This window comes from Mastomys coucha, unplaced genomic scaffold (assembly GCF_008632895.1).
Source record: "Mastomys coucha isolate ucsf_1 unplaced genomic scaffold, UCSF_Mcou_1 pScaffold5, whole genome shotgun sequence".
NCBI lineage: Eukaryota > Metazoa > Chordata > Mammalia > Rodentia > Muridae > Mastomys > Mastomys coucha.
Genome location: NW_022196911.1, coordinates 102,685,621 through 102,702,781, shown reverse-complemented (window position 1 = coordinate 102,702,781; position 17,161 = coordinate 102,685,621). Strand labels below are relative to the sequence as shown.

Below are 17,161 nucleotides of genomic sequence, written 5' to 3'. Positions count from 1 at the left end.
ACCTCAAGAATATCTTGCCTGTGCAAGGGTCAGGCTGAGCTTGAGGCCTGACCATTGGATCAGGCTGAGCTTGAGGCCTGGCCATTGGATCAGGCTGAGCTTGAGGCCTGGCCATTGGGTCAGGCTGAGCTTGTGGCCTGGCCACTGGATCAGGCTGAGCTTGAGGCCTGGCCATTGGGAAACGCATTCCTCCTGGATGCGGATGGGCTTGACAGTTGAAAGCCCAGGCCTCACCTGGGAGAAAGAGAAGCAGGTTTTAACAGATAACTCTCGGACTTTGAGGTAGTTGGGAGGGGGAGCATGAGCAAGGCAGGTTATCTGAGCTAGGACTGTGCTGGATCATGGGAGGACAGGCAGAGGCAGAAAGGAGACAAAGAGAAGGTGCAGCTGTGACAGCTGATCTCGTTTCTCCTTTTCTTGCTCACCAGCATGATATGGGACTTGTAATTTATAGGGAAGATGGACAAGTCACGCCTTCCGTTTCTACAGGAGGGGCCTTTGGAGGCTTTATGGAAATAAGCGCCTATCTGAGCCTCCAGTTTTCTGACAGCTAATTTTGGTCTCTTTTCTTTTGCCAGTTGCCAGAGGCCCCAACCTCTGAGGAGGAAGAACAGGAAGCCTGGGTGAATGCCTTGCTTGGAAGAATATTTTGGGACTTCTTGGGTGAGAAATACTGGTCTGATGTGGTGTCAAAGAAAATCCAGATGAAACTCAGCAAAATTAAGGTATCAGTTTCCCCATGAGAAGTCTCTGATCCCCCTCTTCGCTTCTGGATGTTCTGTCCCCTCAGGTCTAAAGTGAAAACACACCTTGCTCTAAGAGTACCACACATGCACATCTGACCTGGATCACAGACTGACCTTGATCTGTAGCTAAGAGTCTAGAGACTGAGTCAGCTGTGGTGTTCGCTTTTTCTGCTGTTGCTATGTCATTATCCTCTCTAGGTGGTCCCTCCGAGCTTGTTTAGGAGAAAGGAGCTAAGCCCTTAGCTGATCTGTGTCTAAGTTAGGGGCAGCTTACACTTGACTTAGCTTCGAGGTGGGCCAAGCAACATGGAAAATTTGAACTACATATTATTTCGGGCTGCTCTCTTTCCCTCAGCTAGGACAGTTAAATGTGCCCGTCACTGACCTTTGCTTTGGGCTGATGTCTCTTTGTGTTGGGCTCTGTCTCTGCTGAAAGAACAGTCCTGATGCTAACCCAGGCCTGCTTGGAAGTGTGTTTAAGATGCCTAAGGATTCCTCGTGAGTGTCATTAAAGGACACACTTGCCCATCAGAGACCTGTGGAGCTTTCTGAGAAGCAAGCCTTTGGCCTGCTCAGGGGCCAGCCAGGGAAAACCCTGAGAGTCCTGTGGTCAGTAGCTGACGTCAGAGACTCTTTGGGGCTGTAGATTTCCTTTGAGAAGCAGAGACTTGTGGGTCCTTTTCCGAGAAGAATGTACACTGATGTAAAACTTTGCACGTGCTCTCAGGGAGTTCAAGGCCTCCTGGTGAAGAACACTTCAGACTAAGGTAAACTTAGGTTTGAAGAAAGATGTGGACACAAAGCAGCTTTACCTTGATTTTGGTCCTTCCTCTGGACAACACAGAATATTTTTTTGGCTTCATCGAGCTGTGACAAGCTCTCTGTGCCTTCTACAGACCAGTCATTGCCCTTTTCTGCCTCTCTTGTAAAGAAGAGAGGTTGCCCTCTGACCTGAGGAGAGTTTAGAGCAGGGCTTTGGGAGGCCGTTTGACAAGGGTCAACCAGTTAGTGTCTTCAAGGTAGGTTGAGGATTGACCTGGCTCCTGCTAGCCATCAGTAAGAGTCCCTCCTTCTTGGGGGATGAGATGTCAGCCCTCACCTAAAGGGTACTTGACCTCTTTGTCACCCTGGGAAGTCTCCAGTCAAAGCACATAGAGGGGCTGTCCCTGCTCCATTCTCAGATACTGGAGGGCTGTGCTTCCCTGGAGCAAGAAGAGAACAGGGCATGCCTGGGTCCCAGATGGGTGCTCACCAGTTCCAGAAGCATGAACTTCCAAACTAAGAGTGGGAGGTCCTGGTGCCTTGTCCCGAGGGGAGTAGTAATGAAGGCCCCCTCAGTCCGGAGGAAGTCTAGGGAAATCTGCTTCCATTGCTCATGAATGTGCTTGCCGTTCACCAGCTCCTTCTGCCTTTCTGGTCAGAAGGACTGAGGTTAGCAAGTGGTTGAGGTCCAGTGGTGTCCAGGTCAAGCTTGGCGGCTTCGTTCGTCTCTCACTGTTCCTCCTCTCATCCCTGCCCACTTGTGATCTGCTGCCCTGTGGTGTGCCCTGGAGACAGAGGAGACCCCAAGAACAAAGGGCAGAAGGATAATGCCACATTCCTCCACAGTCGCATATGATGGCTCCTGTCAGCCAGAGGTGCATCTGGTATCCAGATGTGGGTTTAAAGCACACAGCCTTTCTGCCCCAACAGCAAGTTAACTCTTGGCCCCTACTGCTCATATACATCTTTGGGATGCTCATGCCCTTCTGCAGATGCGGGTGATGCTCACAGCTTGATGCTTATCCATAAATGAGAACATGTCCCACACCTCCTGACAGTTCGGGCTCCAGTTGAGTTTACTTAGAAGGGTAAGGAACATGATGCCTGGGTTCCTGTCTCTTGTGGGACCCTGTAGGTTTCTAGTTGACTGGTACAGAGGGAGACTCTCTTGCTTTCTTTAGCATTTGAAAGAGGCTGACCTGCCGGTGGCAGTGGTGGCTCACACCTTTAATCCCAGCAATTGGGAGGCAGAGGCAGGCAGATTTCTGAGTTTGAGGCCAGCCTGGTCTACAGAGTGAGTTCCAGGGCAGCCAGGACTACACAGAGAAACCCTGTCTTGAAAAAAAAAACCAACTAAACAAACAAACAAAACAAAAGAAAGAGGCTGACCTAGGGGGAGCTGCATGAGGAGAGGTTAGTTGTGATGTGCTAGCTTCCTGGGGTTAAGTAGACCCACAGGGCTCTGCTGGCCAGCCCACTGCCAACAGTCACAGGTAACTAGAGGCTCCTCGCCAGGTTTCCTTCTCAGTGCCTGGTGCAGACAAAAAGACTGTGGCAGTGTGTAAGGTGTGGCAGACTTGCCCAGCCAAGTGACATTCTGTAGGTTGATGGAGATGCCACCCACACTTATGTTGATGCTTTTGGGGGGCAGGGGGAAGTGTCTAAGACAGGGAGCATCAATCTAGACAAACGTGACTGAGGGCTAGTAGCTCAGGAGGTACCATGTTTAACCTGCCATGCAGGAAGCCCTGGGGTCATTCATGGCGACACCTGTGTGTCACCCCAGCATTTGGAAGGAAGTGACAGGAAACTGGGATGCTCAAGGCCATCCTCAGCTATCAAGTGAGTTTGAGCCTAGCCTGGGCTACATGAGAATCTGTCTCAAACAACATTGGTTGGATGCCATGTTCATAGATGCCTGACCAGGTGCAACCCCACTGTTAAGTTTTTAAAAAATTCTCAATTTTTACAAATTAGTCTAGTGCTCAACTAGATAAATATAACTTAGATAATTCTGCAAGAAAAGAAAAGAAGGCGTTGTAAACTATAAAGCTGTGTCGTAGCTAGATGTGGTGATGTGTGGCTGTCATCTCAGCACCCAGGAGGCTGAAGCAGAAGGAGCATCATAAACTCAAAGCCAGCCTGGGCTACATGGTGAGACCCTGGGTGGGATTGTGTGGGGAGAGAGACAGACAGACAGACAGACAGGCAGGCAGGCAGGCAGACAAGAGACAGAGAGAGTTATAAAGCTACACTGATAGGGGGAGTTTGATGCTGGTAGATAACATTACAGGGCAGACTCCAGTGTGGTGGGAAGCTAGTATCAGGGAAAGTGTCAGTTAGTTGCTAGATGAATAGGTGGGGTAACCAGCTATTTGGAAAAAGTTCTGAACTCCTACTTCAGATCTTAGGCTAAGCTGTGTGAGGTGGCATGTGCCTTTAGATCCTGCACTAGGTGGCACAGACAGGCAGGTCTCTCTGAGTTCAGTCCAACCACAGTTACATTGAGATGGAGGGGAGGGGAGAGAAGGTAGAGAGAGGGAGAGAGAGAGAGAGGGAGAGAGAGAGGAGAGAGAGGGGGAGGGGGGAGAGGGAGGGAGAGGGAGAGAGAAAGAGAGAGAGAATACAAATTTAGTCAGAGGAAGTGGTCATGATATGATCTTGGGGTAACTTGGTGGTTCTGAGAAGGACAGCAGTACTCTTCTGTTATTTCCTCTGTGATAAATCCCTGCTGATAGAGTTGGGGGTGTTAGTCAGACGCAGCAGGGCCCAGATGGCACAGTCAGATGAGTAGCCAGAGGAGGTGCAGAAACCCAAGGGGAGACTTCAGTCTGCCTGGGTCAGCAGAGGTGGGGAGCTGTGGCCCTCCCTGAAGGGGCAAAGGTGGTGAGCTGTGAGGGTGGAGCTGTCTAGGAGGTGTGCCCTCCCTGGAGCCTGAGGACAGATGCTAACATCTCTCCCTGTGCTTCCGACCCTGTCCCCTGGTGTACCCTGATGACCATATACAGCCTGAAGCTAGAGAGACAGTGGACACAGGCTCCCTGGGGAAAGTCCTCATAGACCTGCTTTTGAGAAGCCAGCAGAGCATGGGAAAAAGCCGGAAATAGCCAGTCCTGCAACGGGGATGCGGGGTTGGGTTTTAGGCTTTAGTTTTGGTTTATTTCTAATCCTGTGGTACATTTGCCTGTCTGAAATGTAACGGTTTCTTACCTCCATTGCTTATTCTTAGCATGTGGGTCATCCACCTGGCAGGTGTGTCAGGTCAGATGCCTCTTCAACCTCCTTAGCCAGGACATCCATTGCTGACCAAGTCCCTACCACGCCCCAGTTCCTGCTTTATGAGATGATAGCATTTGTCTGTTTGTTTCTGCTTCTCTGGTCTGTACATAAAGATGTGACCCAACACCGTAACTGCTCTCCCCTCAGACTGCCTGGAGCTCTGGCTGACTTATGTCACTGGCTTCCTGGGGTCTCATTCACTGTTTGCTTCTTTTCTGCAGCTCCCCTACTTTATGAATGAACTAACACTGACAGAGCTTGACATGGGTGTGGCTGTGCCAAAAATCCTTCAGGCCTTCAAGCCTTACGTTGATCACCAAGGTAAGGCTTAGTTGACCGGAGAGGACTTGACCTGTGGGTGGTAAAATGCTTCTCTGGCTGTAGTTTTCACTCCAAGGCCTGTGCTTGGAAAGAAGCCGAGCCCTAATCTCCTATTCATGTTGACTGTGGTTTTTGTTCTTAGTCTTTGTTTAGTTTTTAAACTTTTGGGGGATGGGGGTGGGGAGAGGGAGAAAGACTGGAGAGCTGGCAAGGGATGTGCATGCTGAGGTCAGAGGTCCACTCTGTGGAGTCAGTTCTCTTCCTTACTTTTAAATGGGTTTCAGGGCTTGAACCTAGACCATTCATCTTGCATGGCAAGAACATTTACCCACTGAGCCATCGCACCAGCCATTTTTGATTTGTTTTGATTTTGTTGTTGTTTCATTGTTGAGGTAGAGGCTTGCTGTGTGTTGCTCAGGCTGCTCTTGGACCTTGCTCTGCAGCCCAGTCTGTCTCTGAACCCCTGATCTTCCTGCTTCAGCCTCTCTAGCACAGAAATGTGCCACCACATCCTACAAATGACTTTTGTTTATAACAGTCACGGTAGGAAACTGAGTGGCAAGAGATCTAGGTCCCTTCTCCCAGTTCTCCTCTCGCAATCTGTTATGGGGCTTTTCCAGACCCAAGACACCCTCAAGCCAGTTGCTGGGGCCCAAGTTTTTATGTGAGTTGTAGCCCTTGCCAGGGTGAGGCGGTGGGCTAGGTTTCAGCCGCACTGTTCTCTCCTGGGTGCCATGGCCCTGATTCCCTGAGACCCTGCTCCGCCCACTTAGCCCCAGCCTCACCTGCCTTAGCTTCTAAGTTGTAAAATCTTTGACCTTCATGTCGTACATCTTTATAGTCCTTACACTCCTGTGTGTCTGGAGAATTTGAAAGATAAAGACATATTTGAAGGCAGTATTTCAGGAGCAAATCTGTCTGCTGGAGCATAGCTCTTAGATTTGAGGTCTTAGGCTTGCCATGGTCACAATATTTATGCCTAATCTTGTGGATGGGGAGAGGAAAGAATTGATCAGAATGTGGAAGAAATATAAATAATGGCACAGCTTTCTGTGTCTTTTGTAACTTGTGGCTTCAAAGGGCATCAACAGGAAAGAGTCAGTATGCAAGAATTTAGTAAAACAAAAAAGCCGAGTGAGCCATGTGTACAGAAAAACTGTTGGCACACAAAAAAAACCACCAGTTGGTTTTTATCCCTCCCTCTCTCCTTCCCTCCCTTCCTCTCTCCTTTCTTCTCTCCTTCCTTCTTTCCTTCCTTTTTTGAGACAGGGTCTTGCTAGGTAGTCCAGCCCATCAAGCTGCCCACTCGTATCCCCTGTCAAGGAAGCTCTTCCTCTTGAATCATGCTTAACATTATTCCCAAGGAGGCCTAGGAGCAGAGTAGAGGGGAGTAACCCAGCTTTTCTGGAGAATGATATGTGTTTTGATATCAATATTTTGTACAATTTGTGATGTATAGAGCAACTCTGGGTGGCCATCGAATCACATGTAGTGAATTCACTTTTCTGCTGTTACACAATACGAAGAGAGTGAGTGTTCTCTGATTACAGGGTTTGAGCTGACTGGGCGCGCGTGCACACACACACACACACACACACACACACACACACACACATCTTTGAGAAAGACATAAGTCCACCTGGTCCCTGCATGCTGAGTTCACCTGTAACCCTCAAGTCTGTCTGCACCTTGATCAGTCTGAGTACTGCTGCGGTTGGTCAAGTCCACAGAATGAAGCTAGAAGAGATTTAGACTGTACAAGTAGTTACTTGGTCTAACCTGGTACAACATTGCTTGTTCTGACCCCCGAGCCCAGTACAGCATGGTGCACAATATTCAGAGGTGTGTCACTGCTAAGTTAGCTGTGCAGCTAGGGTCTCTGCTCCGTCTGAGTACAGGTGCAGGGTCTTCCTCTGGCCCATGGCCTCTCTGCTGCCCTTTTGCCTTTTGCTCTCTGTCTCTGCAGGAACTGGCTAGGAAGGAGCGAGAAATAATCAGCTTACACCAACCTGGCTGCTGGGCTTTTAAAAGTAAATACTGAAGCAACATCTCTAATCTCAGCACCTCCCATCCTGGTTTAATAGAAATGTCTAAGGAAAGTGGCACTGGGCAGAGCACAGCAGGCTCTGCCGAATCCAAGTGTCCCTGTGGCTTTGAACTATGCAGAAGATGTGGGCCTGCATTGGCCCGGCTTTGAGGATAATTGGAGACCTAAGTCTCCAGCTTCTTTCCTGGTTTTTTGGAGCTGGTATGAGCCATTTCAAGTCTGCAGATCAAAGCCTTGCTGCTTTAATCCACTTGAAGCTTGCTTAACTCCTTTCAGGGCAAAGTGTAGCAATCTGCCAGCTTGTATAACAGGGAGAAAATATTACCAAAGAAAGACATAAAGCCTGGGGGTTATTTGAATTTGATCAAGTTAGGCTTTCCCATGCTTTTGAAGGATGCCTGTATGACCCAAAACAGAAGCATGAAGAATACACTGAGATGTTTTACAATAACAGTCATGTGTTTCTGCAACTGTGTAACTGTGTCCATTCTGTGTAAACAATAGAGTATGCCTAACCTAGGCTTTGGCCATGTTACTAGGTCATGACTGGGTCCTATATGTGATTCACTAGTGACCAAAAGTCATCATGCAGTGTGTGACTGTGTGAGCTTGGGGTTTTGGATCCCACTGTTCTCAGGGAGAGCCTTCCCTTCTGGGGAAATTGAACGCTGGGGTGACTTGGTAATAGTGGCACTCCTGTGAGACTCCAATGCCCCTCTGAAATGTCCTTCCCAGGGGCTGCAAAGATGGTTCTGCAGTTAAGAGTGCTTGCTGTTCTAACAGAGGACCCAGTCTCTAAGTCTGGTTCCAGGGGGTCAAGTGCCCTCTTCTGATCACAGTGAACCCTGCATGCACATGGGTCCACAAACATAAATACGGGCAGAATACCCATACACATAAAATCATAAAATACAATAATTTTAAAAAAAACATTTTTAATAAGAAACAAAAATCTCTTCCAGTTCACATGGGCTGTTCGGGTTGCTTGGACTATCCTGCCTTAGCCATGTACTTTTTTTTTTTTTTTTGGTTTTTCGAGACAGGATTTCTCTGTGTAGCCCTGGCTGTCCTGGAACTCACTCTGTAGACCAGGCTAGTCTCAAACTCAGAAATCCACCTGCCTCTCCCTCCCAATTGCTGGGATTAAAGGTGTGTGCCACCACTACCCACCTAGGAAGAGTCTTAATGAGGAATTATGTAGATCAGGTTTGCCTGTGGGCACATCTGTGGGGGACTGTCTTGATTGTTCACTGAGGTAGGAAGACCCACCCTGCAGGTGGATGGTCCCTGGACTGTGTTAGAGTGACACACACTCTGTCTGCCCCTGACTGGATATGATGCTTTATGCTCTGAGGATGCTTTATGCCCACCTTTCCTTCCTTGCAATGGTTAGCTGCAGCCTGGAGCTATCATCAGATAAATCCTGCCTTCCCTATGTTGCTTTTTGTCAGGGTATTTGTTACAGCCACAGAAGTGAAGCTAGAACGCCTTCAAAGCAGCAGGTGCCCTGTTAACCCAGCCACAGAGTCAAGACCGGTGCATTTAACAGGACAAGACCAGAGCTGCTGTGAGGGACCACGTGCTTTCTGGCACTGTGATGAGAGGGTTATGGGGCCATGGGGTTTATTAAGGAGAATAATAACCGCCCCCCCACACACACACACACAAACAGTCCTCCATTCTGGTTGTGGTCTCCCTTGCTTCTGGGGTCATGCAGTCATGGCTGTTTCTTAGCACTTTATGTTATGGTCTGGGCTGAGCTGATTGAGGCCATCTTTATTTTTTTCCCCTGATTTTTTAAAAAAGATTATTTATTTATTATGTATACAGTATTCTTCCTGCATATATGCCTGCACACCAGAAGAGGGCACCAGATCCCATAGCAGATGGTTGTGAGCCACCATGAGGTTGCAGGGAATTGAACTCAGGACCTCTGGAAGAGCAACCAGTGCTTTTAACCTCTGAACCATCTCTCCAGCCCCTTTTTCCTGGTGTTTGTTTGTTTGTTTGTTTGTTTCGAGACAAGGTTTCTCTGTATAACCCTGGCTGTCCTGTAACTCACTCTGTAGACCAGGCTGGCCTTGAACTCAGAAATCTGCCTGCCTCTGCCTCCCAAGTGCTGGGATTAAAGGTGTGAGCCACCACAGTCCAGCTTTCCTGATTATTTTTGAGACAGGGTCTCATGTAGTCCTTGCTGCCCTGAGCTCACTGTGTTATGAAGGATGCTTCTCTGCTCGCCCCCCCCCCCCCATGCTGGGATAACAGATGCTGCACCATACCTGGCGGCCATCTTTATTCTGTACCTGTGTGCATACATGGCTGTGGAGTCCAGAGGCTGACGTCATATTTCTTCCTCCCCATTTCAGTTTTTAAAGGGCAGTCTCTCATTGAATCTGGAGCTTACCAGTTTGACTAGACCCTGGTCAGCAAACCCAGGGAAGTCTCCACTTCTCAGCACTGGGATTAAAAACACATTACCCAGCATTTTACCTGAGTACTGGAGAGTCAACCAGGTCCTCCCTCAGGCTTGTACAGCAAGTGCTTTACTGAGTAAACAGGATCATCTCCCCAGCCTCACCTTCAGTCTTAATCATGTTCTTCCTGAGGACGTGTTCCTTACAGCACCTGTCAGTTGATATGGTGCTTACTAAGAACTCAGCACTTTCGGGGAGTGAGATATCTGTTCTCTGTGTCCTCTTCTCAGCCACCCTGAGCTCCTGACTGGGGGAGCAGGGGGAGGGGGTCAGGGGGAGAGTTGTACAAAGACCCTCTAAAGTTTGTCATGCTAATTGTCATTTGGTTGGTGATTTGTCCCTGAGCATGGGTAGGATAACCACATGTAGCTGTCTGTGTTCAGGGTAAGGGGCCACTTCTGGTATCTGACCCCATCTTGACACTGTCACCATATCTATACATTTTCCCAAGGTGGTGACAGGCTTCCTAGTTGCCGTTCACTTCCTCTAGTGGCCTTGCAAGCCAGGGCCTGGGGTATAGCAGTGGGATGGGGCTCTGCTCTGAAGGGTGTGTGCTCCTGGATTTTCAGTGTGCTTCTTGCCTGCTAGTCATTGCCATAGAAGCATTTATTTTCCAATGTTATGGTAAATAGCCTCCTTTTCTGCATTTACAAGTGCATCATATTAATTAGAAATATTTGATTGAGGTTTATATCAGTTTTAAGTTCTCAGCCCATTCTTGAGTCAATCTTAGGTAGACTCAAGACTTACTATGTTTTGAGTGGGTGGGCCTCATGATACATAATAAGGAGTATGAAACCAGACACCGCACCAGAGATACAGTTGAGGAGCTAGAATGTTTGCCTAGTATGAACAACACCCTGGGTTTGATTCCCAGTACTCCATGAACTAAGAGAGGAGGTGTGTGTTTATAATTCCAGCAGCTGGGAAATGGAGACAGGAGAATCAGAAGGTCAGGCTCACCCTCAACTATACAGCAACTAAGGACATGCTGGAGTACCTGACACACTATCTCAAATAACAGCAGCAGCAACAACAACAACAAGACAGGGAAAAAAACACTTGGGAGGCAGAGGCAGGTGGATTTCTGAGTTCGAGGCAAGTCTGGTCTACACAGTGAGTTCCAGGACAGCCAGGGCTACACAGAGAAACCCTGTCTCGAAAAAACCAAAAAAAAACAAAAACAAAAAAACTGAGGTGTCCTTTGTGTGTAGGTGAGTCCTCTGTCCAGAGGTTCGAAACTTACAGTGAAACTCCAGCCCTAGTTCCCATAATGGGGCTCCAGGCCTTTCACTTGGCCTCCCTGGAGGTAAGAGGCAGGCCATAGCCCATGTGTCTGGGGCCTGAACCAGCCTGTGCCCATAATCCTTGGGTTTTTTTTAATTTGTTTGTTTTGTTTTTTGTTTTTAGTCAAAACAACCAACCAGATGGCCAGGGACTAGAGAACCGAGTCACTAGTAAGAGCTGGTCACGTCTCAGTGCTTACAGTGGGTGGCTCACAGTGGCTGGCACTCCAGTTCCAGGAAATCTGTGTTGCCCATATGTACTGGTGGTCTCTTATAGAGGACTTGCTTGAATCCTAGTATCATGTTGGGCGGTTCACAGCTCTAGCTCTAGGGGGTCCAGATGCCATCTTCTGGCCTTGCCTGTACCTGCACATGTCCCGCATCACCTTTATACACATAATTTTTTTTAAAAAAATAATTTTTGGGAAAGAAAGAACAAAATCTATTTTGGAAGGAGTAAAGTTTTGATACTCTTAATATGACAGCTTTCAAAGACAATTCATACCATTAATATTATTTGGAAACTTGGCTAGGATTTCTATAAGAAAATTAGTGTCCTTTTTACAGTGAGTTAAAATTCCTCTGTAGCCCTGTGGACTGATCCCTTTCTCCTGGAAGTGGTTAAGGACTAATGTCTTTCCTGAAGCAGATGTGCCTTTTATCCCCCCACAGTAACAGCATTTTGAAGAGTATGCTAACTAACGATTTTTTTTAACTGCTTACCGTAAGCTAGAAATGAGGCAGTTTTCCCCGAAAAGAAGATAATCACCCTTGACCGGTGCCACTTAATTAAACCAAGTCATTCATGGAGAATAATCGCATTCCGTAGCAGGAAGAATTTGTTGAAAACCAAATAGGAATTATTCTGCCTTTAGTGAAGAATTGCACCATTAGTACTTTGTAAGATTGGACACTGCTTTTATCCAGGGCTAGCCACGTGGGCGGGGCTGTTTACTGCAATGGACTCAAAATGCAGCTATGTATGAAGAGTGGTCTGATTAATTTCCTGCTTCCTCTTACATATTGTCACTTGTCTTATGAAGATCTATAAAAGTCTTTTAGCATTTAAATAGCCACTTGAAGGATTGAATTTTGATTAAATAGCCATGAGGTCATAGAGCTTTTAAGAGTGAAAAGCATCCCACGTGGCTTTGCTGGCCAAGCCATCCCTCCTGTGCTAACAGAGAGTTATGAAATGTCTGTGTGCACACTGTAGATGCTGGGCCAGTGGTAGCCATCCTGGTGAAATGAGATACGGGCTATTGGCAGCACTATCCTGATGACTAAATTCCTAAACTCTGGCCTTAAGTGGTTCTCCAGATTTACCTGGATATTCTTGGAAATCCTTTTGTTTTTATTAATAGGTAATTTCCAGAAACAAATGGATACTAAAAATATAAAAATTTGGGGGCTGCCAGGCAGTGGTGGCACACACCTTTAATCCTAGCACTTGGGAGGCAGAGGCAGGCGGATTTCTGAATTCGAGGCCAGCCTGGTCTACAGAGTGAGTTCCAGGACAGCCAGAGCTACACAGAGAAACCCTGTCTCGAAAAAAAAAAAAATTGGGGGACTAGAAGCATGAGTCAGGGTTAAGAGCACTTGTTGGTCTTGCAGAGGACCTTGGTTCAGTCCCAGCGCCTTCCTGGTGGCTCACAACCATCCATAATCCTGGGTCCAGGGCTCCAGCAGCCTCTCTGACATTCTCCTTCGCCTGGCATGCACACGGTGCACATACCTTATGTGTATGCAAAACACTTATACAAATAAAACAAATCATATTTTCTTTCTTTAAGATTTATTTATTTTATGTATGTGAATAAGCTGTCACTGACACACCAGAAGAGGGCATCAGATCCCATTACAGATGGTTGTGAGCCACCATGTGGTGGTTGTTAAGAATTGAACTCAGGACCTCTGGAAGAGTAGCCCGTACTCTTAATTGCTAAGCCATCTCTCCAGCCCAAAAATAAAATAAATCGTAAAATAAATAAATAAACAAACAAACAAACAAACAAACAAACAAATGTTTGGTGTTGGGGGGGTTAGGGAAGAGAGCAAGAGAGCACAATGAGTTTATTGGGGTATCTTTTTTAAACCATTATTTGCAGGGAGGAGGTAGGATGGGGTGTGCTTATGCTCGCAGAGGTGGGAGGACAACTTCTTCTGTCATTTTCCTTTCCCATGTGGGTTCAGGGAATCAAACTCAGGTCATTAGGCCTGGAGGCAGGGGCCCTTACCTATTGAGCCACCTCACCTTCCTGGGTGTAGTAGGTGAGAATGCTTACAAGAGTGACCCTCAGCAGCTACATCACTATGAAGCCCCAGCCCATTGGTTACTGATGACTGTCCAATCAGTGCACAGTGAAGTCTCCTCACTAGGCAAACAGTAGCACGTTGGTCACCCTTCCTGTGGGTCAGCCCATTGCCTTATGGGCCTTTGTTCTTTACTGTGATGAGGAGATGAGGAGAAGTTGGGGGGCGGGGAGAAAGGGAAAGGGGGCGGGGATGGAGTCCTTGCAGAGCTCACATGGACACTGAATTCACCAAGTGGCCACTGCCCGGCCTGCAAACCACCGCAGCATTCCTCACGTGTTCTGATGGCTGAGCACCTTCCCCACTCCACTCCTCTGTTGTCAGTACAAGTCACAGGTACACTTTAATGCCCACTTAAGAACGCTGAAGGGTGTATTTTGTGTGTCTGAGTATTCTGCCTACATGTGCCTGTGTGCACCACATGCATGCCTGGTGTCCTCAGAGGTTGAAAGAGGATGTCCGATGCCCTTGAAGCTGGAGTTAGATAATGACTGTGATCCATCATTTGGGTGCTGGGAGCTGAACTCCTCTGCAGAGTAGCAAGTTCTCTTCACCACTGAACTGTCTTTCTAGTCCTGAAAAGACTGATTTTGATACTGTAGTTTAGACTCATATTTCTTAGGAGGAAAAAAAATCAAAACAAAACCTTTTTTGTTTGTTAACTGTCTCTCTAGGACTCTGGATCGATTTGGAAATGTCTTACAATGGGTCCTTTCTGATGACTCTCGAGACCAAAATGAACTTGACCAAACTAGGTAAAGAGCCTCTTGTTGAAGCCCTGAAGGTTGGAGAAATTGGCAAAGAAGGGTAAGGGGCTATATATGAATTTACTAACCAACCCTGGGGGCCTAGCCTCTCCCTGCAGCCTGTGAGAAGCAGGGCGGAGCTTGGGAGCCCCTGAATGGCTGGCAGGCTCAGTGCCAGCGCTTCTAATCACCAAGCGCGCTCCACAGCCCACGCATCTGTAGCAGTGCACGGTGGCTGTTTGCTGGTCTTAGTTATTCAGTAAGCATCACTGGTACAGGCCAGACCCCTCTGAGCATAAACCGTTCTGCAAATCAAATCCTTACTCTGAAGCCTGCCTCAGCTCTGAGCCACAGACTGCAATGTGTGGAGCAGATTAAGGTCCCCTGGGGATCTACCACTTTAATCACCAGGTCAGAATTATTTATAACAAGACGGTTGATTTTCCAGCTAAGAGGATACTCCGCAAGTGTTCTGAGAAGCACTTTCCTGAAATAATACAATATTGATTTGCTTAGTAAATTCTTCTCTTTGTAGATAGTACGTCTGTTACCCAGAGTTAATCTGATTTAGAAATATTCCAGAATTATGAGGTAATTAATGGAACCTGAACTCCCGCACACCCACCCCACCCCGGATTTGATGCCCAGATTCTTGAACACCTTAAAAGTCAGAGTTCTGGTTACACATCTAAATGGTAACACGGTTTTAGCCAAGGTAAAGGACATGGCCTCTCCCATCCCAAGTCCCTCGACAGGAACTAACTGTAGTGGCTGGGACTGGCATGGCGAACTAAGTGCAAGCATTGGCTCTTGGGCTTTTTGCATAGTTATAAGCTGATTGACCCTATTTAGATTTTCAGTGCTAATAGACCAAGGAGATTGAGTTGTGTCTCCAAGGACATTCTTTTGCTTAGATCACTCTGATTTATCCGGGTCCTGTGTTGAAAATGTTCCTGTTTTAATAATTAGAGAATTGCACCTGCCACATGCAATCTAACTTGTATCTGCTATTTTCCTTTCATTTTTCTGCTGTTTGTTAAAATGTATTTGGATTCGGCAATCTGTGGATGTGTATTTTCTGGTGAGTGGTATTCATCAACTCCCTGTGTAGCATTTCACACCCTATGCGTGCTGACCCTGATTTGGTCCCATTTGAAGCCACAAGACAATACCATTTCATCATGTTCTCAGAATTGAAGGCACAGTCCGAGGGCTCGGGGAGGCTGAGAGCAGGGATGAGGCTCTGCTGACAGAGAGTCTCCTACGTCTCCTGGACTTCCCCGTTTAGAAATGCCGGGGGCCCGATCTAGCTGCAGTCAGACCTGACTCTATCTGCGATCCACCCCACTCTGACCACTATAGCTGAGCAGTACCAGTCTGGCCATCTGACAACAGAGTTGCAAAAGCACCATGTAGGCAGAAGAGGTCTGAAAATGAGGTCTCCAGGGCTAGAGATGTAGCTCAGTGGGAGAATAGTTGCCGAGCATGTGCCAGGCCTTGGGTTTGATCTCCACCACTTTTTTTTTTAATGTATCTACTAAATGGGAGTGAACCAGAGCAATCTTTGGTCATAAGCACTTGAGTAAGGACCTTTTGGAGACAGCTGTACCGCAGCACAGCTTCAGGGCTTCAGGCTCTGTCGGGATCACGGCATACACACCAGCTGGGCAGCAGACCACTTGGCCTGAGTCTCGTCATTCACGCACTCCACAGTCACGCACAGTGACTATTGCTCTTCTGGCTGTCTTGGCTTTACATCCAGTTTACATCTACAAACTGGCTGCTCACAGGATGCCATGTTTCTTTCCATTGACTAAAAAGACTCCCTGCCTTTGAGAATGTGGCTTTCATGGTAGGATGTATTTCTAAACCATTGTTTCAAAGAAGAACCCTGCATGTAATGTCTGCCTTCTTCCTATGAGGATGTTAAAATATACAGTGATATGTAATTTGCTATCACTTTTCAATGCCAGGAAAAATACCACCTCAGAGCCCTTCCTCTGTGAGGAAAAAGCTGAGGGCTCCAGACCCTATCTCAATCACAGAAGAAAGATCCCCACGGCCATTGTTTGGCTCAGAGTTCTGAAGCACTGAAACCCCCTGAGAGCCTGTGCATGATTCTAGAACCTAGCTCCAGAAGCACTTCTAAAATCTTTTTTCTCTGCTCCTCAGCCACGAACGTGTGTGGCCACCTTGAGGCTAAGGAGAGGAGGGACAGAAGGCAGTCCATGTGGTGGCTGTTATTAAACACCGATGTCTTTGTTAAAACTCAACACCCTAGCAGACTCTGTAGAGGCCTGCAGCAGCCTCTTCTCCAAGCTCCTCTCTAGCCACGGACACCTCTTCAGGCCTCACGCCACTCATGAGTTTGCCCCAGGGCCCAGCTTTGGCCTCACTGTTTTGTTCAGTGCCCACTCAAGTGACTATGCTCTTGGGGAACTTCTAGAAGTTCTCTCTTCTAGTGGGAAGTTTTCCTTTCTTTTCTTTTTTTCTTTTCTTTTTGGTTTTTTGAGGCAGGGTTTCTCTGTGTAGCCCTGGCTGTCCTGGAACTCACTCTATAGACCAGGCTGGCTTCGAACTCAGAAATCTGGCTGCCTCTGCCTCCCAAGTGCTGGGATTAAAGGCGTGTGCCACCACCGCCCGGCGGGAAGTTTTCTTATAGTGGTACCCAAAGAGCAAGATGGAGAAACTGAAATCTAGGTTGCTTTAGGCTGAACTCGGCTCTTTCTGAAAGTCACGTGTGGGCATTTGTCTTCAAGCTTGTACTTCCACAAATGGCATGTCTTCTTGTCACACACTAGTTAAACCACTCTAGAGCAGTAAGGCAGTCAGAATGGATTTCAAGGTCTGGGAGTGTAGCTCAGTGGGAGAGCTTAGCATGTGTGAGAGCCTAAGCTCAATCGCCAGCACTGTGGGAGTGGAGGGGGAGGAGGAAGGTGCCGAGAAGTCCGAACTTTACGGAAAAACCTGTAAAGGGCCTTTAAATAAGTCAGAAGGAACGCATCCTACATGGCAGATCCTGTAAATGGACAGTGGGCTGACTTTGCAGTGTACTTGGTGCAGCTTAGGCCAGTTTGTAGTCCCCTCACCCTTACCTAGGGCCCTGACTAGGAGCCAAGTGTACCCTGAATAGGTCTTGTCCTGGGTGTGTGTCTATATACACATCCAGCTAATGCATGAGTTTGCT

At 47.5% G+C, this 17,161-nt stretch overlaps 1 protein-coding gene across 4 annotated transcripts in view; it reads left to right on the top strand.

The window, feature by feature from the left end:
• Tex2 (testis expressed 2) overlaps positions 1–17,161 on the top strand; it is a 115,194-nt gene that overhangs the window by 82,693 nt on the left and 15,340 nt on the right. For all 4 annotated transcript variants that reach the window (XM_031350668.1, XM_031350665.1, XM_031350667.1 and 1 more), the window contains 3 exons: positions 579–725; positions 5,009–5,108; positions 13,903–14,035. In XM_031350668.1, the coding sequence (XP_031206528.1) occupies positions 579–725; positions 5,009–5,108; positions 13,903–14,035 (380 nt within the window). The remainder of the gene's footprint in view (positions 1–578; positions 726–5,008; positions 5,109–13,902; positions 14,036–17,161) is intronic.